Source organism: Oncorhynchus mykiss, chromosome 11 (assembly GCF_013265735.2).
Source record: "Oncorhynchus mykiss isolate Arlee chromosome 11, USDA_OmykA_1.1, whole genome shotgun sequence".
Classification (NCBI taxonomy): Eukaryota; Metazoa; Chordata; class Actinopteri; order Salmoniformes; family Salmonidae; genus Oncorhynchus; species Oncorhynchus mykiss.
The window spans coordinates 34,046,437-34,072,958 of record NC_048575.1 but is presented as its reverse complement, the minus strand read 5'-3'; the positions used below and the strand labels follow the sequence as shown (position 1 = coordinate 34,072,958).

General features: G+C 40.8%; 1 protein-coding gene across 4 annotated transcripts in view; it reads right to left on the bottom strand.

The window, feature by feature from the left end:
* The window catches only part of LOC110535601 (disks large-associated protein 1), a 246,163-nt gene that overhangs the window by 81,920 nt on the left and 137,721 nt on the right, over nt 1–26,522 (bottom strand). For 3 of the 4 annotated variants that reach the window (XM_036935328.1, XM_036935330.1, XM_036935329.1), the window contains one exon: nt 5,879–5,939. In XM_036935328.1, coding sequence (XP_036791223.1) covers nt 5,879–5,939 — 61 coding nt within the window. Of the gene's footprint in view, nt 1–5,758; nt 5,940–26,522 lie in introns of all 4 variants that reach the window. The other variant, XM_036935331.1, reaches the window with a different exon arrangement.

The following is a 26,522-nucleotide window of genomic DNA, read 5'->3' as shown; positions in this document are numbered from 1 at the left end:
TTGGGCAGGATTTGAAGGAGAGGAGGGAGTAAGACATTGAGACTGTGTGCTTGAGACAACATGTTGGATTGGGGGCAGGTGATTGGAGAGAGAGGGCTGCAGAACATGTGTGGTAGATACAGTATGCAATGTGATAAGAAGACAGATTGTGTGGTAGATATATACAGTGCCTTGCGAAAGTATTCGGCCCCCTTGAACTTTGCGACCTTTTGCCACATTTCAGGCTTCAAACATAAAGATATAAAACTGTATTTGTTTTGTGAAGAATCAACAACAAGTGGGACACAATCATGAAGTGGAACGACATTTATTGGATATTTCAAACTTTTTTAACAAATCAAAAACTGAAAAATTGGGCGTGCAAAATTATTCAGCCCCTTTACTTTCAGTGCAGCAAACTCTCTCCAGAAGTTCAGTGAGGATCTCTGAATGATCCAATGTTGACCTAAATGACTAATGATGATAAATACAATCCACCTGTGTGTAATCAAGTCTCCGTATAAATGCACCTGCACTGTGATAGTCTCAGAGGTCGGTTAAAAGCGCAGAGAGCATCATGAAGAACAAGGAACACACCAGGCAGGTCCGAGATACTGTTGTGAAGAAGTTTAAAGCCGGATTTGGGTAAAAAAAGATTTCCCAAGCTTTAAACATCCCAAGGAGCACTTTGCAAGCGATAATATTGAAATGGAAGGAGTATCAGACCACTGCAAATCTACCAAGACCTGGCCGTCCCTCTAAACTTTCAGCTCATACAAGGAGAAGACTGATCAGAGATGCAGCCAAGAGGCCCATGATCACTCTGGATGAACTGCAGAGATCTACAGCTGAGGTGGGAGACTCTGTCCATAGGACAACAATCAGTCGTATATTGCACAAATCTGGTCTTTATGGAAGAGTGTCAAGAAGAAAGCCATTTCTTAAAGATATCCATAAAAAGTGTTGTTTAAAGTTTGCCACAAGCCACCTGGGAGACACACCAAACATGTGGAAGAAGGTGCTCTGGTCAGATGAAACCAAAATTGAACTTTTTGGCAACAATGCAAAACGTTATGTTTGGCGTAAAAGCAACACAGCTCATCACCCTGAACACACCATCCCCACTGTCAAACATGGTGGTGGCAGCATCATGGTTTGGGCCTGCTTTTCTTCAGCAGGGACAGGGAAGATGGTTAAAATTGATGGGAAGATGGATGGAGCCAAATACAGGACCATTCTGGAAGAAAACCTGATGGAGTCTGCAAAAGACCTGAGACTGGGACGGAGATTTGTCTTCCAACAAGACAATGATCCAAAACATAAAGCAAAATCTACAATGGAATGGTTCAAAAATAAACATATCCAGGTGTTAGAATGGCCAAGTCAAAGTCCAGACCTGAATCCAATCGAGAATCTGTGGAAAGAACTGAAAACTGCTGTTCACAAATGCTCTCCATCCAACCTCACTGAGCTCGAGCTGTTTTGCAAGGAGGAATGGGAAAAAATGTCAGTCTCTCGATGTGCAAAACTGATAGAGACATACCCCAAGCGACTTACAGCTGTAATCGCAGCAAAAGGTGGCGCTACAAAGTATTAACTTAAGGGGGCTGAATCATTTTGCACGCCCAATTTTTCAGTTTTTGATTTGTTAAAAAAGTTTGAAATATCCAATAGATGTCGTTCCACTTCATGATTGTGTCCCACTTGTTGTTGATTCTTCACAAAAAAATACAGTTTTATATCTTTATGTTTGAAGCCTGAAATGTGGCAAAAGGTCGCAAAGTTCAAGGGGGCCGAATACTTTCGCAAGGCACTGTAAATGTATAGATTGGACGGGGCCACAGATCCTCAGTCCCCCCCCCCTGCCTCAGACCCCACCTTTCTATAGATCCCCCGACCCCCCCCCCCCCCCCGCCTCAGTCTCCAGTATCCATGGTGCAATAGGGGGGGCGGGGGCTAGGGTCAGTCTGTCATATCTGGTGTAATTTACCTGTTTTATGTGATGTCCTGTGTGATATTAGGTGTTCTTCTAATTCTCCCATCTCTCTCTCACCCGCTTGCATCGACCTCTGAAGTGTGCCAGTGTACATGGCAGTAAATGCTTTTAAACAATGGCTGTGAAAAATTACTGGTGGTGTAAGACATACATCACGCTCGTTTTCTAGGGTGTGCTGTGAGAATTAAGCATCTGTTGTGCTGTTGTATTGTAAAGTATGCTAGAAGACGGCTACAGTGCCTTGCGAAAGTATTCAGCCCTCTTGAACTTTGCGACCTTTTGCCACATTTCAGGCTTCAAACATAAAGATATAAAACTGTATTTTTTGGTGAAGAATCAACAACAAGTGGGACACAATCATGAAGTGGAACGACATTTATTGGATATTTCAAACTTTTTTAACAAATCAGAAACTGAAAAATTGGGCGTGCAAAATGATTCAGCCCCTTTACTTTCAGTGCAGCAAACTCTCTCCAGAAGTTCAGTGAGGATCTCTGAATGATCCAATGTTGACCTAAATGACTAATGATGATAAATACAATCCACCTGTGTGTAATCAAGTCTCCGTATAAATGCACCTGCACTGTGATAGTCTCAGAGGTCCGTTAAAAGCGCAGAGAGCATCATGAAGAACAAGGAACACACCAGGCAGGTCCGAGATACTGTTGTGAAGAAGTTTAAAGCAGGATTTGGATACAAAAAGATTTCCCAAGCTTTAAACATCCCAAGGAGCACTGTGCAAGCGATAATATTGAAATGGAAGGAGTATCAGACCACTGCAAATCTACCAAGACCTGGCCGTCCCTCTAAACTTTCAGCTCATACAAGGAGAAGACTGATCAGAGATGCAGCCAAGAGGCCCATGATCACTCTGGACGAACTGCAGAGATCTACAGCTGAGGTGTGAGACTCTGTCCATAGGACAATAATCAGTCGTATATTGCACAAATCTGGCCTTTATGGAAGAGTGGCAAGAAGAAAGCCATTTCTTAAAGATATCCATAAAAAGTGTCTTTTAAAGTTTGCCACAAGCCACCTGGGAGACACACCAAACATGTGGAAGAAGGTGCTCTGGTCAGATGAAACCAAAATTGAACTTTTTGGCAACAATGCAAAACGTTATGTTTGGCGTAAAAGCAACACAGCTCATCACCCTGAACACACCATCCCCACTGTCAAACATGGTGGTGGCAGCATCATGGTTTGGGCCTGCTTTTCTTCAGCAGGGACAGGGAAGATGGTTAAAATTGATGGGAAGATGGATGGAGCCAAATACAGGACCATTCTGGAAGAATGAGTCTGCAAAAGACCTGAGACTGGGACGGAGATTTGTCTTCCAACAAGACAATGATCCAAAACATAAAGTAAAATCTACAATGGAATGGTTCAAAAATAAACATATCCAGGTGTTAGAATGGCCAAGTCAAAGTCCAGACCCGAATCCAATCGAGAATCTGTGGAAAGAACTGAAAACTGCTGTTCAAAATGCTCTCCATCCAACCTCACTGAGCTCGAGCTGTTTTGCAAGGAGGAATGGGAAAAAATTTCAGTCTCTCGATGTGCAAAACTGATAGAGACATACCCCAAGCGACTTACTGCTGTAATTGCAGCAAAAGGTGGCGCTACAAAGTATTAACTTAAGGGGGCTGAATAATTTTGCACGCCCAATTTTTCAGTTTTTGATTTGTTAAAAAAGTTTGAAATATCCAATAAATGTCGTTCCACTTCATGATTGTGTCCCACTTGTTGTTGATTCTTCACAAAAAAATACAGTTTTATATCTTTATGTTTGAAGCCTGAAATGTGGCAAAAGGTCGCAAAGTTCAAGGGGGCCGAATACTTTCGCAAGGCACTGTATGTGTGCTGTATTACATGATGCAGAGCATTGGAAATTAGCTGATCTGTTAAGGACAGGTGGTAGCTGGTGTGGAGGCTAAGTGAATGGAACTGTATTAAACACATCAAACACATGGTTTCAATATGTTTGGTACTATTCCATCGATTCCATTCCAGACATTACAATGAGTTGTCCTCCCTTTACCGGACTTCAGTACTAAATACATGTACATTCCTGCAGTGTAGTCCATGTGTGTTTCCTGGCTGTTGAAAATGAAAACATTGTTTCAGCTCTAATGAGAAAGACCTAATTTGAGTATTTTCTCTATACGTCATTGGAGTCTACAGAGGAGGAATTAACAGACGGATAGGATGATGGAGGGATCAAGGAAAAGGAGGGCTTTATTTCTTGTAGTCTAATTAGCACTGTGAATTTGACTCTGATCATTAGACCTGAAGGAAACACCATTCTGTATACTCTTGGCCCTTCTTTGGACACTGTGTTAACAACCCTCCAGGCAAGCTTCAATGCCATACAACTCTCCTTCCGTGGCCTCCAATTGCTCTTAAATACAAGTAAAACTAAATGCAACCGATCGTTGCCTGCACATGCCCGCCTGTCCAACATCACTACTCTGGACGGCTCTGACTTAGAATACGTGGACAACTACAAATACCTAGGTGTCTGGTTAGACTGTAAACTCTCCTTCCAGACCCACATCAAACATCTCCAATCCAAAGTTAAATCTAGAATTGGCTTCCTATTTCGCAACAAAGCATCCTTCACTCATGCTGCCAAACATACCCTTGTAAAACTGACCATCCTACCAATCCTCGACTTCGGCGATGTTATTTACAAAATAGCCTCCAATACCCTACTCAACAAATTGGATGCAGTCTATCACAATGCAATCCGTTTTGTCACCAAAGCCCCATAAACTACCCACCATTGCGACCTATACGCTCTCGTTGGCTGGCCCTCGCTTCATACTCGTCGCCTAACCCACTGGCTCCAGGTCATCTACAAGACTCTGCTAGGTAAAGTCCTCCCTTATCTCAGCTCGCTGGTCACCATAGCATCACCCACCTGTAGCACGCGCTCCAGCAGGTATATCTCTCTGGTCACCCCCACAACCAATTTTTTCTTTGGCCGCCTCTCCTTCCAGTTCTCTGCTGCCAATGACTGGAACGAACTACAAAAATCTCTGAAACTGGAAACACTTATCTCCCTCACTAGCTTTAAGCACCAACTGTCAGAGCAGCTCACAGATTCCTGCACCTGTACATAGCCCACCTATAATTTAGCCCAAACAACTACCTCTTTCCCTACTGCATTTATTTTATTCATTTATTTATTTTGCTCCTTTGCACCCCATTATTTAGATTTCTACTTTGCACATTCTTCCACTGCAAATCTACCATTCCAATGTTTTACTTGCTATATTGTATTTACTTTGCCATTTTTTTTGCCTTTACCTCCCTTATCTCACCTCATTTGCTCACATTGTGTATAGACTTGTTTATACTGTATTATTGACTGTATGTTTGTTTTACTCCATGTGTAACTCTGTGTCGTTGTATGTGTCGAACTGCTTTGCTTTATCTTGGCCAGGTCGCAATTTGTAAATGAGAACTTGTTCTCAACTTGCCTACCTGGTTAAATAAAGGTGAAATAAAAAGGAAACAACACCTAAATGTTTGGAGATGGTTTGGTTTAAATAGCCGCTCAGATGGGATGGTTGCTGGACGGTTGTCTGATTGTTGATTAGGGGTTGGATAGGGTTTGATTTGGTGTTGGTATGAGGTTGGTTTGTAGTTGTTAGCTTTTTCGATGGATGATTTGGGGTTGGTTTTTCCTCCCCCTTGCATGGCCTTTGGGTGTAAGAAAGGACAGGAGCCGGTTAGGGGATGGAGCAGGGGGAGGTATGCACCCCCAGGGCCACCAACCTGGCTAATGGTGCGCATGGCTCTCATGTAGCTCTCGTTTCGTGAGCGGAATTTGGGCGAGGCCAGCAGCCCTGCCGGGTCCAAGCTGTCCAGGCTTCTATTGATGGAAACCTCACTCACCGCACGCAGGTAGCTGTGGCTCCGGATCTGCAGCTTGGGAGAGTGCGACTCGGTGGAGATCCTGCAGAGAAAGAGGGAGAGAAGTTGGGGCAGAAAATACGCTCATGAGAGAGAGCCAAAGGAAGAACAACTGAAGGCAGACAGACAGAGAGTGATAGAGAGAGAGCCTTCACAACTCATCCCCCAGGAAAGAGTGTATGTTTATGGAAAGTGTGTATATTTATGTATGCATGAGAGAAAGAACGAGGAGAGAGACAACAGGGGTGGCTGTGTGTGTGTGTGTGTGTGTGTGTGTGTGTGTGTGTGTGTGTGTGTGTGTGTGTGTGTGTCAGAGGAGGCTGGTGGGATGAGATGTAGATGGGCTTAGTGTAATGGCTGGAATGGAATAAATGGAAGGGAGTCAGACATATTGTTTCCATGTGTTTGATTCCATTCTAGTCATTATGATGAGCACATCCTCCTATACCCCTTCCTCCAGCCTCCTCTGGTGTGTGTGGGCGTGTGTGTGTGTGTATAGAAAGAGTAGAGAGAAGTAGAGCACTCTTTCTGAATATTCAATCGCTTCAGGACCATCCCATATCTAATCAACGAGCACATTGTTTAATACTCACATAAGCTTTGAGTGTCTTTGGAATATCTTTTGATTCGCTTGACAGAGTGGAGAAAAAAGGACTTGGGCAAGCTCTGATGCATTTAAGTAGTGGGGAGATGAAATGCAGTGTGTGCGAAGTAGGTGGAATAAAGGTTCAAACACACACACACACACACACACACACAGCTCTCCCTCTGAGGAATCTGAAGGGTGAGCTCATTAGCCCTAACCTGCAGTCACCAAGCAGGAGGGAAATCACTCAGCACTTTCACACCTTTGTTGGTGTGTGTGTGTGCAGCAAATTCTATATACACACTGGAACCAGTGTTAAATTAACACATTGCTTAGTGTAAAACCTTATTTGAATATTTCCCAGAGTACCTTACATTTCAAGTAAATTGTGTAGTTAGCACCCATGACTGTATTTGTTAGTGACAGAGACATGGTTGTCGCAGTCATCCACTTCCTTTATCTTGGCACAACCAAGTGAGATCCTAAGTGAATATGTTACATATAAAAACAAGTTCTTTAAATGTCATTAACAGTCAAAACCATGTTTTTCATGAAGTTGGATGATATTTGAAGGAACTCTAAAAAATGACTTTTGCTTGTACATTGACAAAATTTGATCATAAATGTACTTTTCCTCTCCCCAGGTCAAACACTTGAATTCATTATTAAGGGGACAAGGTGACATCCCCTTAACTCTCATTATAATACACAAATGGTAACATGTTTACTTAATTTAAAGAAGTACCGCCTTGTAAACAACATCGGAGAAGGGGTGTTTGCAGAGGAGTGTGGTTTATGTAGCTAGATAGCTACCCTACTGGTGCCAAAATTTGACCGTAAGGGTGTCAGCAAATAAAATTAAAAGTGAACCCTATCCATCGATGGCGAAGATCAGGGGCGCAACTTTCAATGGGGACACTGTTAACTGCATCCCAAGAGTCATGCCATATGGCAGATGTACAGTATATACAGTGCATTTGGAAAGTATTCAGAATCTTTGAGTTTTTCAACATTTTGTTACATTACAGGCTTATTCTAAAGTGTATTCAAATAATGTTTTTCCTCATCCCGCTACACACAAAACCCCAAAATGACGAAGTGAAAACAGTTTTTTTTTTTTTATCTTTGCAAATGTAAATATAAAAAAAGAAGAAATACCTTATTTACATAAGTTTTCAGACCCTTTGATATGAGACTCGAAATTGAGCTCAGGTGCATCCTGTTTTCATTGATCAGCCTTGAGATTATTTCTACAACTTGATTGGAGTCCACCCGTGGTAAATTCAATTGATTGGACATGATTTGGAAAGACACACCTGTCTATATAAGGTCCCACAGTTGACAGTGCATGTCAGTACAAAAATCAAGCATTGAGGTTGAAGGAATTGTCCGTAGAGCTCCGAGGCAGGGTTGTGTCGAGAAACAGATCTGGGGAAGGGTACCAAAACATTTCTGCAGCATTGAATGTCCCCAAGAACACAATGGCCTCCATCATCCGTTGCGGGTCCGCAGTCAAACGACCGCCCCTCATCACTGTCAAACGCTCCCTAAAACACTTCTGCGAGCAGGCCTTTCTAATCGACCTGGCCCGGGTATCGTGGAAGGATATTGACCTCATCCCGTCAGTTGAGGATGCCTGGTCATTCTTTAAACTTGTTGGGGATAGGGGGCAGTATTTTCACTTTGGATGAATTGCGTGCCCATAGTGAACTGCATCAAACTCTGTCCTAGATTGCTAATATATGCATATTATTATTACTATTGGATAGAAAACACTCTGAAGTTTCTAAAACTGTTTATGAACTTATGAACTGAATTATGTCTGTGAGTATAACAGAACTCATAGGGCAGGCAATCTTCCAAACAAGTTTTGAAATTCTGAAAGTTGGGGCAACTTTGACGTCATCGCCCCCTCCTTTCCCAACAAGATATGCATCTGGAAGCACTTCCTACGCCTTCCACTAGATGTCCTCATTCAGTAGAAAGTGTAATGGAGCATTTGCTGTGAACTTTGACCTAATGGGAGGGAAAATAGTCGGTGTCGCAACAGAATGCCATTTTGCTGTGGCGCATTTCTCTGTGGGTGCTACAGCTGTTCCAATCAGCCCCAGATGAAAACGAATGATCCGGTTGGAACGTTATTGGATATATATGATTACAACATCCTGAAGATTGATTCTGTACTTAGTACTTTATTTGACCTGGAATATATATTTTGGAAGTTTTCATGCGAGTTATCTTGGACCAGTAGTCAGTTTTTGGGCACGTGAGCTGAAAGTGATAGCAAATGCAGCTACTTGGACACTAGTATTGGACATTATGGAACAAAACTATTTATTGTGGAACTAGGACTCCTTGCACTACATTCTGATGAAAGATCATCAAAGGTAAGGGAATATTTATGTTGTAATTTCGTATTTCTGTTGACTCCAACATGGTGGAGAAATATTGTTACGTCTGAGCGCCGTCTCAGATTATTGCAATGTTAGGATTTTTCCGTAACGTTTAAAAAAAAATCTGACACAGCGGTTGCATTAAAACCTGTTGGGGCAAGGCGTTCCCCTCAGGGAACTCCACCCCCCCCCCGTTCAGCTGAAAAGGTGGCGCAGGGAATTCAAAAATATTATTTAGAAATATTTAACTTTCACACATTAACAAGTCCAATACCTCAAATGAAAGATAAACACCTAGTTCATCTACCCATCATGTCAGATTTTTAAAATGTTTTACAGCGAAAACACAACATATATTTATGTTAGACCACCACCAAACCAAAGAAAAAACGCAGCCATTTTTTCCAGCCAAAGATAAAATCACAAAAGCAGGATTAGAAATAAAATCAATCACTAACCTCTTGAAAATCTTCATCAGATGACACTCATATGACATCATGTTACACAATACATTTATGTTTTGTTCGATAATATGCATATTTATATCCACAAATCTCGGTTTACATTGACGCCATGTTCAGAAATTCCTCCAAAATATCCGGAGGAATTATAGAAAGCTACGCCAGATAACAGAAATACTCATCATAAACCTTGACTAAAGATACATGTTCTACATATAGTTAGAAAGATACACTGGTTCTTAAAGCACCTTTGGCAGCAATTACAGCCTCAATTCTTCTTGGGTATGACGCTACAAGGTTGGCACACCTGTATTTGGGGAGTTTCTCCCATTCTTCTCTGCAGATCCTCTCAAGCTCTGTCAGGTTGGATGGGAAGCGTCGCTGCACAGCTATTTTCAGGTCTCTCCAGAGATGTTCGATAGGGTTCAATTCCTGGCTCTCGCTGGGCCACTCAGGGACATTCAGAGACTTGTCCCAAAGCCACTCTTGCGTTTCATCAAGGATCGCTCTGTACTTTGCTTCATTTATCTTTCCTTTGATCCTGACTAGTCAACCAGTCCCCGCTGCTGAAAAAAATCCCCACAGCATGATGCTGCCACCACCATTCTTCACCATAGGGATGGTGCCAGGTTTCCTCCAGACGTGAAGCTTGGCATTCAGGCCAAAGAGTTCAATCTTGGTTTCATCAGACCAGATAATCTTGTTTCTCATGGTCTGAGAGTCTTTGGGTGTCTTTTGGCAAACTCCAAGCGGGCTGAGGCGTAGCTTCCATCTGGCCACTCTACCATGAAGGCCAGATTGGTGCAGAGATGGTTGTCCTTCTGTAAGGTTCTCCCATCGCCATAGAGAAACTCTGGAGCTCTGTCAGAGTGACCATCGGGTTCTTGGTCACCTTCCTGACCAAGGCTGTTCTCCCATGTTTGCTCAGTTTGGCCGGGCGGCCAGCTCTAGGAAGAGTCTTGGTAATTCGAAACTTCTTCCATTTAAGTATGATTTTATTTTTTATTTCTCCTTTATTTAACCAGGTAGGCTAGTTGAGAACAAGTTCTCATTCACAACTGCGACCTGGCCAAGATAAAGCATAGCAGTGTGAACAGACAACAACACAGTTACACATGGAGTAAACAATAAACAAGTCAATAACACAGTAGAAAAAAGAAGAAAAATAGTCTATATACATTGTGTGGAAAAGGCATGAGGAGGTAGGCGAATAATTACAATTTAGCAGATTAACACTGGAGTGATAAATGAACAGATGGTCATGTGCAGGTAGAGATTCTGGTGTGCAAAAGAGCAGAAAAGTAAATAAATAAAAACAGTATGGGGATGAGGTAGGTAAATTGGGTGGGCTATTTACCGATGGACTATGTACAGCTGCAGCGATCGGTTAGCTGCTCAGATAATAGATGTTTAAAGTTGGTGAGGGAGATAAAAGTCTCCAACACCAAATGAGGTGTTGGTTTTAGGGATGATAAGTGAGATACACCTGCTGGAGCGCGTGCTACGGGTGGGTGTTGCCATCGTGACCAGTGAACTGAGATAAGGCGGAGCTTTACCTAGCATGGACTTGTAGATGACCTGGAGCAAGTGGGTAGGGCGACGAATATGTAGTGAGGACCAGCCAACTAGAGCATACAGGTCGCAGTGGTGGGTGGTATAAGGTGCTTTAGTAACAAAACGGATGGCACTGTGATTACTCAGCAAACTGGATGAAAGAGAGGTTGAACAGGCTGGTAATAGGGGTTGCGACAATGGCGGCGGATATCTTCAGAAATAGAGGGTCCAGATTGTCAAGACCAGCTAATTTGTACGGGTCCAGGTTTTGCAGCTCTTTCAGAACATCTGCTATCTGGATTTGGGTAAAGGAAAAGCTGGGGAGGCTTGGGCGAGTAGCTGCGGGGGGGGGGGGGGGGGGGGGGGGCGTAGCTGTTGGCCGAGGTTGGAGTAGCCAGGAGGAAGGCATGGCCAGCCGTTGAGAAATGCTTGTTGAAGTTTTCGATTATTGCGGATTTATCGGTGGTGACCGTGTTACTTAGCCTCAGTGCAGTGGGCAGCTGGGAGGCGGTGCTCTTGTTCTCCATGGACTTTACAGTGTCCCAGAACTTTTTGGAGTTAGAGCTACAGGATGCAAATTTCTGCTTGAAAAAGCTGGCCTTTGATTTCCTGACTGACTGCCTGTATTGGTTCCTGACTTCCCTGAACAGTTGCATATCGCGAGGACTATTCGATGCTAATGCAGTCCTCCACAGGATGTTTTTGTGCTGGTCGAGGGCAGTCAGGTCTGGAGTGAACCAAGGGCTATCTATATCTGTTCTTAGTTCTGCATTTTTTTAACGGAGCATGCTTATCTAAGATGGTGAGGAAGTTACTTTTAAATTTAACAAAGTACCGAGTAAAGGGTCTGAATACTTACGTAAATGTGATATTTCATTTAAAAATATATATTTTTTTATAAATTAGCGTAAGTTTCTAAAACCAAATTAAAAAAGATATATTTTAGAGTAAGGCACAACGTTAGCTAGTGAGCCAGCCAGCTAATGTTAGCTAGCTAGCAAATAGTATGCTTTACCTTGCAATGAAATCAACTTTGACCCATATACATGGATGAACGCTTCTCCCTCTCTGTCATGGATGCCATGGCTGCCCTTAGTTTGAAGAAGTAATCCGGAGGCCGTTGTTTTATACCACAGCCTTCTGTGTTCTCTTTTAGACTCTCTCTGCATTTGGCAGTCGTCTCTCTGCTTACACTGGGCATTCCACTGATTTAAAAACTCTGTCAACGTCTTCCGTGATCACACTGTTGATCGGCGTTTCTCCTGTCATCAGAAGACTCTACAATGTTTGATTCAATGAAAACGTTTCTACCAAAATCAGGGATTTCACCATCGTCTGATTTACTTTCAGTCAGAGTGAGTCAGCATGCCACAGTCGTCCTCCAGAAAGTAGTCCATCACATCTTTCCCCCACTGATCTTTGTCGATAGCGCTATTAACTTCAGGGCAGCAATGTTGAGAGCAGTAGCAACACTTTTTACATTCTTCATAATATCTTTCAAAAAAAGATGTGGTGAAAATGATTATCCACACATACTGAGCAGCTTATGTTATAGACAGAACCATGCTACATGGCAGACCAATCCAAACTCATCTCTCAGCATTTCCAGCCTATCCAATATCTCAGCCAATCCTGGCTAGCAGGAAGGTTTCTGTATTTTTCCGTGGCTAAACCAACTCGGCTCGTAATTGAAAAATTATATTCGTATGTACATGTGGTATAGAGCCCCACAGTGGCGGTATCATAGTACTCATAAATAGGAAATGTTAGAAGGACATCAAATAATGGCTGTGTTTTGTGTAGGCTTTTCCTGGTGTGATGTTTTGGTAACAAATGTAAATCTATCTTGGACAAGACTTTCATCACTATATTCTGATCTATTTACTCTCAGATTCAAAAATGCTAATTACAGTCAAAGTATACATAGTGCAAAACTACAAATCCCTGGAAGCTCCTGCACATCATCTCTAGCTGACACCTATGCTAACAGGTATTGTGTCAATTTAAAACTTCCACAAGACAGTTCACAGCCAATTTATTCATCACTACTAAAGTTACTGGAATTAACTTGCAGGCCTGACGTGGCCTGTACCAAGACTGGCAGGGTACTGTATTAGGGTTACACTTAGCCTCAGAATAAGAGCTTGTGAGGTAATCTCATTTATTTTCATAAATATAATTTGAATGATAACATTCATCTAGGAACTAACTTGGTGAAGGCAACAGGACAGAAATTAATGAATTCAAGACCTATGTTTCTGTCACTAACAAATACATTCATGGGTGGTAACTCTACATTTCACTTTAAAAGGCAAGGCACACTGGATAATTATACTAGAGACATGGCTTAGTGGAGCGTGGCTTTCAGTTAGTTATTTTTGGCCACCTGTGAGTGGAAGCGTTGAACCAGTTTATTAAGTGGTCTATGGTAGAGGTATGATATTGCCACATAACTGGGTGTTTCACTGTGATGGTACCTTATGCATTATGTAACAATAACTAAAGGCACAAAGCAACTGTTTGAATCCATTTATGAACAAGTATAAGCCTTTTTTTGTAATTGCGTGATAATCTTACAATAATGGCATGAAACCTAGTTTTACACTAATATGCTAACCTGAATCTCATAATTAACAGTCCACAAGTCACATTGTGCTGGCTTGTAAAGTGATGATAAACTCTTATTGGAATCCAGCCACAGTTGGGATATCTGACATATAGAATTTAAAGATCACCTACAATCTGCATTCAGAATGACAGCCAGGATCAGAAAAACAATTATGAGACTACCTAAAGTATGTAAACTGGAACCATTTCAGCAATGGTTGCATTAAATCCAAGTAACATATTGGATTAGTTTAGAAAATGTATGTCATTTATATTTGTGTAGCATTGATATTGAAACAATTAAAATAAATCTACCTGCAATAGAGCATGCTGGGAAATATGATAATGATGGGTGTGTTTTTGGTTCACAGTGATAGGTATGAGTTTCAGGCCCCTGTAGGGTTAAATATGTTGTGTTAAATATGTACTGAACAAATATCAATGCAACATGCAACATGCAACAATTCCATTGATTTTTACTGATTTACAGTTCATCAATTTCACATGACTGGGAATGCAGACATGTATGTGTTGGCCACAGATACTGAAACTTAAAAACAATGGGCCTCAGGATCTCATCATGTTATGTTTGTGCTTTCAAATTGCAATCGATAAAATGCAATTGTGTTCATTGTCATAGCTTATGCCTGGCCATATACCATAACCTTACTGCCACCATGGGACACTCTGTTCACAACGTTGACATCAGCAAACTGCTCGCCCACACAACGGCATACATGTGGTCTGCAGTTATGAGGCCGGTTGGACGTACTGCCAAATTCTCTAAAATGACGATGGAGGCGGCTTATGGTAGAGAAATTAACATTAAATTCTCTGGCAACAGTCCTGGTGGACATTCCTGTAGTCAGCATGCCAATTGAATGCTCCCTCAAAAGTTGAGATATCTGTGGCATTGTGTTGTGTGACAAAACTGCACATTTTAGAGTGGCCTTTTATTGTCCCCAGTACAAGGTGCACCTGTGTAATGATCATGCTGTTTAACCAGCTTCATGATATGCCACACCTGTCGCGTGGATGGATTATCTTGGCAAAGGAAAAATGCTCACTAACAGGGATGTAAACAAATTTGTACACAACATTTGAGAGACTTATGTTTTTTTTTGTGCATTGGAAAATGTCAGCTTTTATTTCAGCTCATGGAACATGGGACCAACGCTTTACACTGGTTCTAGTGTGTATATGGTCCCCACTCTTTCAGTGGAGATTTAACACCCGTAGAATTTGCTGTGGTGTGTAGGTCCAGAAATACAACTCCACCATTCATACGTATTGGTGTTATACAACATATGAAAAGTAAATAGCTTACCGTCTTTCTATGATACATTATACGAGTTCAACAGCATACAATCATTGCACAAGCAACACACGCACACGCACACACACGCACATGTACACACACATCCTCCTTCTCTCCTGTGACTCTCTCCCTCCAGGTCCAGTCTTCCTTAATTATGTATGCCCTCCTTAATAAAACAGAGTGTGGTTACCACAGTGAATCCAACGTGGTTACTGATTCTTGGATGGATGGAACGTGGGGCAAAAGAGTGGCACACAGGGACTGGTGCACTGAGGGCTGGAGACAGAGGAAGGGAGGAACAGGAGAGGAGAGGATAAAGGGGGTGAGACAAGGGATGAGAGAGTGGGGCAAGAGGAATAAGCGTTGACATAAAGGCAGTGGGAAAGAAGGAAATAGAAAGGGGACAAAAAAACTTGATCTAAATGGACGTATGGAGGACCTCTATCCCTCTACAGTCTCCGTCCATTGACCGACTGATCACCCCCTGTGACACTGATTACGATCAGGAACATATTTATTGTGTCCAATCAAATGCCAGAGCCTGCCTGCCTGCAATCAACATGACTTCAAAGGGGGTTGCGTTATCCTGGAGAGGCCCATTGGAACAGGTATTTTTTAATGAACACATGCTACTCAGTAGGCCTGTGTGTGTGTGTGTGTGTGTGTGTGTGTGTCCGTCTCATCCTCCATAACAGAGTTACAAGCTGTGTTATGTACGTCACTCTCTCCTCTGTCTGCCTCACTTACTCGCTCGCTCTCTTTTTCTCTTTCTGTCCTTTTTTGAATTTAATTCATTTTGGGTAACATACATATGCTACAACAAAATGTACAATGTGGAGCAGAGGATATTACTTAAAAGTATTCATTGAAACGCTTGTTTGCAAAGTGGTCCTCGATGGTAAAAACAATGACACATACAGTGCCTTGCGAAAGTATTCGGCCCCCTTGAACTTTGCGACCTTTTGCCACATTTCAGGCTTCAAACATAAAGATATAAAACTGGATTTTTTGGTGAAGAATCAACAACAAGTGGGACACAATCATGAAGTGGAACGACATTTATTGGATATTTCAAACTTTTTTAACAAATCAAAAACTGAAAAATTGTGCGTGCAAAATTATTCAGCCCCTTTACTTTCAGTGCAGCAAACTCTCTCCAGAAATTCAGTGAGGATCTCTGAATGATCCAATGTTGACCTAAATGACTAATGATGTTAAATACAATCCACCTGTGTGCAATCAAGTCTCCGTATAAATGCACCTGCACTGTGATAGTCTCAGAGGTCCGTTAAAAGCGCAGAGAGCATCATGAAGAACAAGGAACACACCAGGCAGGTCCGAGATACTGTTGTGAAGAAGTTTAAAGCCGGATTTGGATACGAAAAGATTTCCCAAGCTTTAAACATCCCAAGGAGCACTGTGCAAGCGATAATATTGAAATGGAAGGAGTATCAGACCGCTGCAAATCTACCAAGACCTGGCCGTCCCTCTAAACTTTCAGCTCATACAAGGAGAAGACTGATCAGAGATACAGCCAAGAGGCTCATGATCACTCTGGATGAACTGCAGAGATCTACAGCTGAGGTGGGAGACTCTGTCCATAGGACAACAATCGGTCGTATATTGCACAAATCTGGCCTTTATGGAAGAGTGGCAAGAAGAAAGCAATTTCTTAAAGATATCCATAAAAAGTGTCGTTTAAAGTTTGCCACAAGCCACCTGGGAGACACACCAAACATGTGGAAGAAGGTGCTCTGGTCAGATGAAACCAAAATTGAACTTTTTGGCAACAATGCAAAACGTTATGTTTGGCGTAAAAGCAACACAGCTGAACACACCATCCCCACTGTCAAACATGGTGGTGGCAGCATCATGGTTTGGGCCTGCTTTTCTTCAGCAGGGACAGGGAAGATGGTTAAAATTGATGGGAAGATGGATGGAGCCAAATACAGGACCATTCTGGAAGAAAACCTGATGGAGTCTGCAAAAGACCTGAGACTGGGACGGAGATTTGTCTTCCAACAAGACAATGATCCAAAACATAAAGCAAAATCTACAATGGAATGGTTCAAAAATAAACATATCCAGGTGTTAGAATGGCCAAGTCAAAGTCCAGACCTGAATCCAATCGAGAAACTGTGGAAAGAACTGAAAACTGCTGTTCACAAATGCTCTCCATCCAACCTCACTGAGCTCGAGCTGTTTTGCAAGGAGGAATGGGAAAAAATGTCAATCTCACGATGTGCAAAACTGATAGAGACATACCCCAAGCGACTTACAGCTGTAATCGCAGCAAAAGGTGGCGCTACAAAGTATTAACTTAAGGGGGCTGAATAATTTTGCACGCCCAATTTTTCAGTTTTTGATTTGTTAAAAAAGTTTGAAATATCCAATAAATGTCGTTCCACTTCATGATTGTGTCCCACTTGTTGTTGATTCTTCACAAAAAAATACAGTTTTATATCTTTATGTTTGAAGCCTGAAATGTGGCAAAAGGTCGCAAAGTTCAAGGGGGCCGAATACTTTCCCAAGGCACTGTATAATGATTAAAAGGCAGGACAAACTTACAAACAACCATAAATACATTTATTTATATTGACATCCTAAAAAGTGTCACTATTCGCGGCACTTTTCCCTAACCTTAAAAATCAACCATATTCAATTCACATTTCAACGTCAAAAAACAATCCCTTCATCTCAATATCCGCATAAAATGACATACCCAAATCTCACTGCCTGTGGCTCAGGCCCTGAAGCAAGGATATGGATATTTCTTGATATTATTTTAAATGGAACACATTGAAATTTTTGTGGAGATGTGAAATGAATGACGGAGAATATAACACAATAGATCTGGTAAAAGGTCAAACAAACAACAACAAAAACATACTTTTTCTATTTTTATTTTGCATCATCTTTCAAATGTATATGCGGTCCAGAACAGGGAAACAGTGTGTATGCAAAGTTTCAGACTGATACGTTCAAGAATGAGTGAGCTACATAATATTTAATATGAAGTCTCCCAGGTGTCCCTCACGAGTTCGCCCAAATGTACCCAAGTAGCCTCCAACGATCCGAATTGGTCAATTGATACATATTCAATAACATAACTAACTATAGAGAGAACATACCAACATGCTATGGTAATAAAAAAAATGTTTACAAACTCCCAGGAATGTCATACATGATGGATCATAAGCTTCCCTACATCAAAGGTACTAACAGGAATCGTGGCGAGAACGCTGATCCAATGCCTCCCAACACAGAAATGAACTATTTAAGATAAGGGCCAAATTAGAGGACTTGGAGGACTTGAATGTGGTCTCTTTGGAGTTGGCTCCCAGAGGTCATCTGAGTCAGTCTCTAACACTATTGAGAATGTTTCAAATTAAATTAGAACTCAAGTGTACTGTTACTTATTTTATTTAACCTTTATTTTAACAGGGGATGAGACCTGAATCAATACTTTTACAGGTGAGCCCTGCTTCAATAAATAAAATACACAAAACATATCTAGAAACATATAGATTATATAGAGTATGGGGAACACAATCACTATAATGAAATATGTAGACCAACAGGCAATAAGACAATCAAAAACATTGTAGAATAATGGTGAAGACATCAAAACTATTAAATAATACGTATGGAATCATGAAGTAACCAAAAAAGTGTTAAACAAATCTAAATATATTTTATATTTGAGATTCTTCAAAGTAGCCACCCTTTGCCTTGATGACAGCTTTGCACATTCTCTCAACCAGCTTCATGAAGTAGTCACCTGGAATGCATTTCAATAAACAGGCGTGCCTTGTTAAAAGGTAATTTGTTCAATGTCTTTCCTTCTTTATGCATTTGAGCCAATCAGTTGTGTGGTGATGAGGTAGGGGTCGTATACAGTGACTTGCCTCGTTAAATAAAGTTTAAATTAAAATAATAGCCCTATTTGGTAAAAGACCAAGTCCATATTATGGCAAGAACAGCTCAAATAAGCAAACGACAGTCCATCACTACTTTAAGACATGAAGGTCAGTCAGTCGCAAAAACCATCAAGCGCTATGATGAAACTAGCTCTCATGAGTACCGCCACAGGAAAGTAAGACCCAGAGTTACCTATGCCCAAAAAATGCTTCACAGAGTTCAAGTAACAGACACATCTCAACATCAACTGTTCAGAGGAGACTGCATGAATCCGGCCTTCATGGTCGAATTGCTGCAAAGAAACCACTACTAAAGGACACCAATAATAAGAAGAGACTTGATTGGGCTAAGAAACACGAGCAATGGACACAAGCAATGGACATTAACGTTAGCTGGCTGGCTCTCTAGCCAACGTTACGTGTATGATCTTAGAATTTGTCTCTCTGAGCCATTTGCTTGGCTAGCTATTGCCTAATGTTAGCTAGCCAACATTGAACCTGGTTCGTCATGAATTGGGATTACTGTAATGTCATGAGTTTGGATTATGGTTCATTGTTTACCTAGCTAGCTAGCTACCTACAAGTCTTAACAAAAGACTCCACTATGCAAGTAACCATTTCGGGTGTGTTCGTAAATTCAGCCTGGCCATCTTCTCTGATTTTAGAGCACTCTCGTCTGAAAGTGCCAGAGCACAGAATAACTGAGGAATTTACGAACGCTCAACACCCGTTGAATATGGCCGGTAAACGTTGGCAAAAAAGCATAATTAAATTGTTGCCAGAAGCACAGTTACAGTCACCAATGCTCTGGATAACATAAAAATAGCCTAACCAGCTCTGGTAGGGCGAGTAAATGGTCAGTGGGTTGTTCTCTCATTATGTGTCTGGAAGTAGCTAGCAAGCTAGCCAATGTTAGCCAGTTAGATTGGGTGCTTGACTGCTGTTGTGAGGTCAGAACGTTCGGATCAACCCTACTCCTCAACCAGAGTGTCCAGTGTGCGCTCTGAACGCTCTGAATTTACAAACGGACAATCTGACAGCACATTTGCAGTCAACAACGCTCTGGATAACATAACAGCCTAACCAGCTCTGCTAGGGCCAGTAATGTTCAGTGAGCTGTTCTCTCATTTATGTCTGGAAGTAGCTAGCAAGTTAGCTTGGTTGCTTGACTGCTGTTAGTACAGAACGCTCTGCTCAACCCTTAAAGAGTTGTGTGGGGCTAAAGCTTAAGAGGGTGTGAACGATGCTGAATGGGTGTAGACAAAGTAGGGCTCTCCAGTAGTATTACCAAAACAGGCCATTTTCTCAAAAGTGAGTTTACAAGTTTATTAACTTTCAAAGCAGAATTACTTTCAAAGTACTTCTACAAAACGTTCCTTTGAGTATTTTTTCATAGACCATACCTTCATGTAGTTATTACCTGCCTCTAGTAGTATTTTGGATTTTTTACAGGTACAATAGGTTACCATATGATCCGTAAAACCAATATTTAAGACTCCTGACTGAAAGACGTTCTCTTGGTCTGATACAATAATCAAATCCAAAGTGGATTTACTGTCAATACACACCCGGGTTGGGTAAACAATCAGTTGCTTCAGTCCAAATAACATATTCAAGTTATACAGGACATTTACTAGTGTACTTTTCTTGGGTGATAACTGCACATTTGTATTAAAATCACCAAGCAGAATATATTCCTTATCAGCAAATACATTCTGATCTCAGCAATCGATTCAAGTAAATCGCATAAATGATTCTGCTTAGGAGACCAATAGCACACACCAACAAGTATTAGGACGACATTTAGGAATCAGTATGTCTACCCATGCAACCTCAAGACCATCCATTATCAGATTTGAACGAGGGTTAAAATGCACATCATTCCTAGTAAAAACACACACACCGCCAGTGTTTCGGTTTTGGTCAACTCTGAATGCCATAATCCGGTAGCTCAACCTCATTGTCCTCAATTGACCCATCGAGCCAAGTCTCACTCCCAGCAACTACTGCAGCCGGGTGTTAGAAGCGTGGACTTTTAATTCCTCTAATTTCGGCAGCAGTGCGTTCATATGGATAAAGTGAAGTCCTCTCCGATTGAATCAGTCAAACACGTCATTTTCTGTGCCCACTGCTGATACATCGACTATCTCATTCTGATTGCACTCATCATGTCTGCTTGTGTCCAGCATCCCAATGTTTTTAAACAGCATACAAACAGCATCCTTTTAAACAGCATACGTTGCAAACAAGCAAAATGATACTTTGAGACTTTACAGCATCATATGTTTGGATGTCTCCACACTTTATGTGAAAAAATAAATCCTTCTCTCTGTGATTAGTTTATGTTGTTAATATAACGCATTCATTTAGTCTGTTTCTGTCAAAATAGAATTGATGAAGACATTTGAAATCTAGGCCAGGAACAAATTAGTTTGACTCAAACAATACAGGCAGTGGGAGTTTTTTGTTGTTGTCAAAATGGATGTCATTATTTTTCACTAAACATCTGTTTTCTCTCTTTGGCTATAAAATAATAATCCTCACAATTTAGACTGGTTTTATTTATGGGTTTGAATAAACGGAGACACTGACATTGTGTTCTGGTTGGAAGTAAACATATCAACTGAATAAAGAGTCTGTGTCGCAAATGGCACCATATTCCCTATTTAGTGCACTCCTTTTGACCAGGATCCGTAGGGCTCTGATCAAAAGTAGTGCACTAGATTATGGTTGCATTCCAGGCTGACTACATTGCAGACCTATACCAGATATCAGAGCGCCTGGACAGATGTTTAAAATATCAGCCAACTACATTCTGTGATATATCAATCTGATGACGTGGCACACAACCGTTGAGTGATGCAATGCAATGTCTGCAATGTTGTCGGCTTGCAACGCAAACATTATATTAGATATTCTGAAAGGAGCTTTTACCATCACCCGATAGGATGTAGTGTTACTGAGACAACAGCCAATCCCGGTGTCCCTCTTTACAGCTAATCCCTGTGTCCCTCTTTTCTCCACCCAACAGCAATAGCTAGCTACCTTTCTGTTTGTATTGTGATGTCCTATCAGGAGTTGATGGAAGTCCCCAAGACTACTAATGCTAAAATCCATAGTTGCCACATCCATTTTTTGGACTTATATATGAATACCTTGTGAGCTTAGTTTAACTTTCATACCTCATCAGAACCCAAAATATAAGGTTGTTTTACTCCAATGTTTGTAAACAAAGTAAATGTAAACATATACTGTATATCCTCAAAACATGATTAAAACTCTATTTTGTATATAATGGATGGTCAGTCTTTGCCATCCATAGCTCTGTCTATGAATTTAAGTGGTTACATTTCTCCAGCATTTCTACAGGCCCATCCCACAGCTATTTACCGAAACAGAGGTGGGGTTTCGTATTGTTATTGTTTCAATTAAGGATTCTAGCTTTAAAGTAATTTGGTGTGTGTGTGCACGTGTATGGGCCTAGTCATTAACCTGCCCCTGTGTTGCACCACCGTTACATAATTGGCATGGCACAGTGCTCAGCTCTCTCCGTAATGATGACTGAGCATCCAGAGAGAGATTCATTGATATTCACCTCATAGAAACTTGTTTATTACAGACTTCATTATTCACTGACTTCAGTGGGAGAGATAACAAACACTGTTTTTCTTCTATAGGCTATACGTGTGTATCACTGTGGTGTTTTATAGCGAGTGAACACACACGCAAGCACGTATACGTCCGTAGTAGTAGTAATGAGCTCACCAGACTGTTAAATGGGAGATAATGGACAGACACCATTACCTCCCATAGTACTGATTGAAATGGACTGGTACCAAACAAATGGACTGGTACCAAGCATGATACTGTTCCATTCAATATGAGCCCGTCCTCCGATTTAGTGCCACCAGCCACCACTGACAGACGTGTTGCTTCTGTGCCGAGACTACAAACTAGGGGATCTTGTGATGTCAGAATATGTGCCCTCAACAGATGTAGGCAGTGTTGGGAAAGATACGAGACATGAAATGCATGAAAATGAAGTACATAATCAAGATAACATCATTGTAAAATGCTTTAATTGACAATCTCTTGTCTACTTAATAGGATGGGTGGTCCTGTGTCTGTGTGAGCAACTTTTCTGTGCTTATCTTGTAAATGCAGCAGCTACATGATTCCTTTCAGATGTTTCTCTATACTGTTGAATTTTTCATGAACACGTACAGTGAAGCAGTGGTGTAAAGTACTTAAGTAAAAATACTTGAAAGTACTACTTAAGTAGTTTTTGGGGGTATCTGTCATTTACTTTACTATTTATATTTTTGACTTATTTTACTTCACTACATTTGTGAAGAAAATAATGTACTTTTTACTCCATACATTTTTCTGTGACACCTAAAAGTACTTGTTACATGTTCAATGCTTAACAGGACAGGAAAATAGTCAAATTCATGCACTTAACAACCGAACATCCCTGGTCATCCGTACTGCCTCTAATCTGCCTGAATCACTAAACTCACATGCTTCATTTGTAAATTATATCTGAGTGTTGTAGTGTGCCCCTGGCTTTCTGTAAATTTAAAAAACAAGAAAATGGTGCCATCTGGTTTGCCATCTGCCATCAATTTTCGCCTAAAATGACATACCCAAATCTAACTGTGTCACGCCCTGACCTTAGAGATCCCTATTATTCTCTATGTTTGGTTAAATCAGGGTGTGACTCGGGTGGGAAAGTCTATGTTTTCTATTTCTTTGTTTTTGGCCAAGTGTGGTTCCCAATCAGAGGCAGCTGTCTATCGTTGTCTCTGATTGGGGATCATATATAAGTTGTCATTTTCCTTTTGGGTTTTGTGGGATCTTGTTTTCTATTTAGTGTTTTTTGCCTGGCAGAACTGTTCGCTTTCATTTTCAAGTTTGTTATTTTGTTTGAGTGTTTTTGAATATTAAAATCATGAACACTTTCCGCGCTGCGTCTTGGTCCACTCTACATTCAACAAACGAGAGCCGTTACAAACTGCCTGTAGCTCAGTACCTGAAGCAAGGATGTGCGTATTCTTAATACCATGAATACTAACAAACATATTTCATATACTGGTTGTGTCCCAAATGACACCCTATTCCATATTTAGTGCCCATAGGGCTCTGGCCAAAAGTACTGCACTAGGGAATGTGCCACTTAGGACGTAGGCACTATGCTGTATGAGGCAACCGCTTTGAATCACCTGCTCCAACCACAAAGTATCCACCCATCATCTCCCCTACCACACACACACACACACAAAATAATGTAAACTTAATGTAAACAGATAGACAGCCATGAATGCATTTGCATGGACTGTAAACACGCAAACAAATGTACACGTGTACACACGCGTACACACACACAACATTATTTCCCTGGTACACTATAAAACATTTGCTGTCAAATTTACAGTAACTTACTGGCAGCATTTGGCCAGTAAGTTACTGTAATTCATTCCACAGTAGCAAATATTTTACTGTGATCAAATTTACAGCACAAATTACAATTAGAGCATATTATTGTAATTACCCAGTAACATATTACCCAGTGTTCTTTGCAAGTTTTCATTTTCACATTTACATTTGTCATCTAGTGGGCCCTCTTGTAGTTGGCAACTTACAGTTTATAAACCAAGGTTTAAAAAAAAATAAAATCACTGTCATAGCAAGTAAAAAAGATTCGCTAACCATTACTAAAAATGTTGTTCTAGTTAAAGACAAACTGGTGTTCAAAAATTATTGTAATTACAGCAAGATATCTTATGATATGTCTGACCATCTCTGGATAGTGCCAATGCATTACTGAGAAATTCATAGTAACTTGATGAAAGTGTCCTGTAAATTGCTATAATGTCAAAGCAATAAAACACAGTACGATATTGTAAAAGTAACTAACAAACTGTAAGAAAGTTATTTTAACAATATTTTACTGTAATGGCTGCTAGGCAATTGTACTGTATATTACAGCATATCAATGAATACTTGGTGTTTTATATGACTTGCACTTGTGGAAGCCTAAATAAAAGCTTCCAAACTGGCCATAATCACACAACAAAACAGATCAAATGGACATAGATGTCTGAAGTTTTGTTTCGTCGAACAACCACCTGATTGATTCAATATTGGTTTTGATAGAACACAAAAAGGCTACTCTGTACACGCGCTATAGCGTGTGGGACGTCATCTATAATAATGTGTCTGTTCTACATTCCTTTGACCAGCAGGTGCCACTAGTGTGCAATGTGTTGATCAAAGCCTTGAGTAATTAACCCATTTATTTGATACAATTGTCTGGAAAGCCTCAATGCTTCAGGAAGCTTAGTTTCCCCATCACTACAATACACCATCATTTACAGTATGCTGCATTAAGCATTTAAATACACCGAAACAGCAATGCAATTGTTAAATTGTATTGAAATATTAATCAATTGCTAATAATGAATATGTAATTATGTATTACAGCATACCAACTGAAATGTGGTGTTTTATATCAGTTGCAATTTAGGTCTTAACAAAGGCTTCTAAACTAACTGTGACTACATATTTTCCTATTCCGCAACAAAGCCTCCTTCACTCATACTGCTAAATATACCCTCAATAAACTGACTATCCTACCAATCCTTGACTTTGGCGATGTCATTTACGAAATAACCTCCAACACTCTACAAATTGGATGTAGTCTATCACAGTGCGATCCGTTTTGTAACCAAAGCCCCAAATACTACCCACCACTTTGACCTGTATGCTCTCGTTGGCTGGTCATCACTACATATTCGTGGCCAAATTTGTGGCTCCAGGTCATCTATAAGTCTTTGCTAGGTAAAGGTACGCCTTATCTCTGCTCACTGGTCACCATAGCAACACCCACTCGTAGCACGCGCTCCAGCAGGTTTAATTCACTGGTCATCCAGTGGCCTGCTTTGGCCTCCTTTCCTTCTAGTTCTCTGCTGCCAATGACTGGAACGAATTGCAAAAAATCACTGAAGTTGGAGACATATCTCCCTCACTAACTTTAAGCGTCATCTTGTCAGAGCACCTCACCGATCGCTGCAGCTGTACACAGCCCATCTGTTAATAGCCCATCCAACCAACTACCTACCTCAAACCCATATTTGTCTTTGTTTTTCTGCTGTTTTGCACACCAGTATTTCCACTTGCACATCCTCATCTGCACATATATCACTCCAGTGTAAATTTCTAAATTGTAATTACTTTGCCACTGTTGGCCTATTTATTGCCTTACCTCCTTACTTCATTTGCACATACTGTACAGTATACAGATTTTTCTATTGTGTTATTGACTGTACGTTTGTTTCTCCCATGTGTTGTTGTTTTTGTCGCACTGCTGTGCTTTATCTTGGCCAGGTCGCAGTTGTAAATGAAAACTTGTTCTCAACTGGCCTTCCTGGTTAAATAAAGGTGAAATAAATCAAATTAAAAGGATATGGCTAGCCACTCGACCATTAAAGGTTTGAGACTTGCTGCCACTCTGATCTGTCACCTATGTGAGAGTGCCTTCGGAAAGTATTTAGACCCCTTGACTTTTTCCAAATTTTGTTAGGTTACAGCCTTATTCTAAAATGGATTAAATTGTTGTTTGTCCGCTCATCAATCTACACACAGTACCCCATAATGACAAAGCAAAAACATATATATATATATTTTTTTGCTAATTTATAAAAAATGTCAAACTGAAATATCACATTTACAGAAGTATTCAGACCCTTTACTCAGTATTTTGTTGAAGCACTTTTGGCAGCGATTAC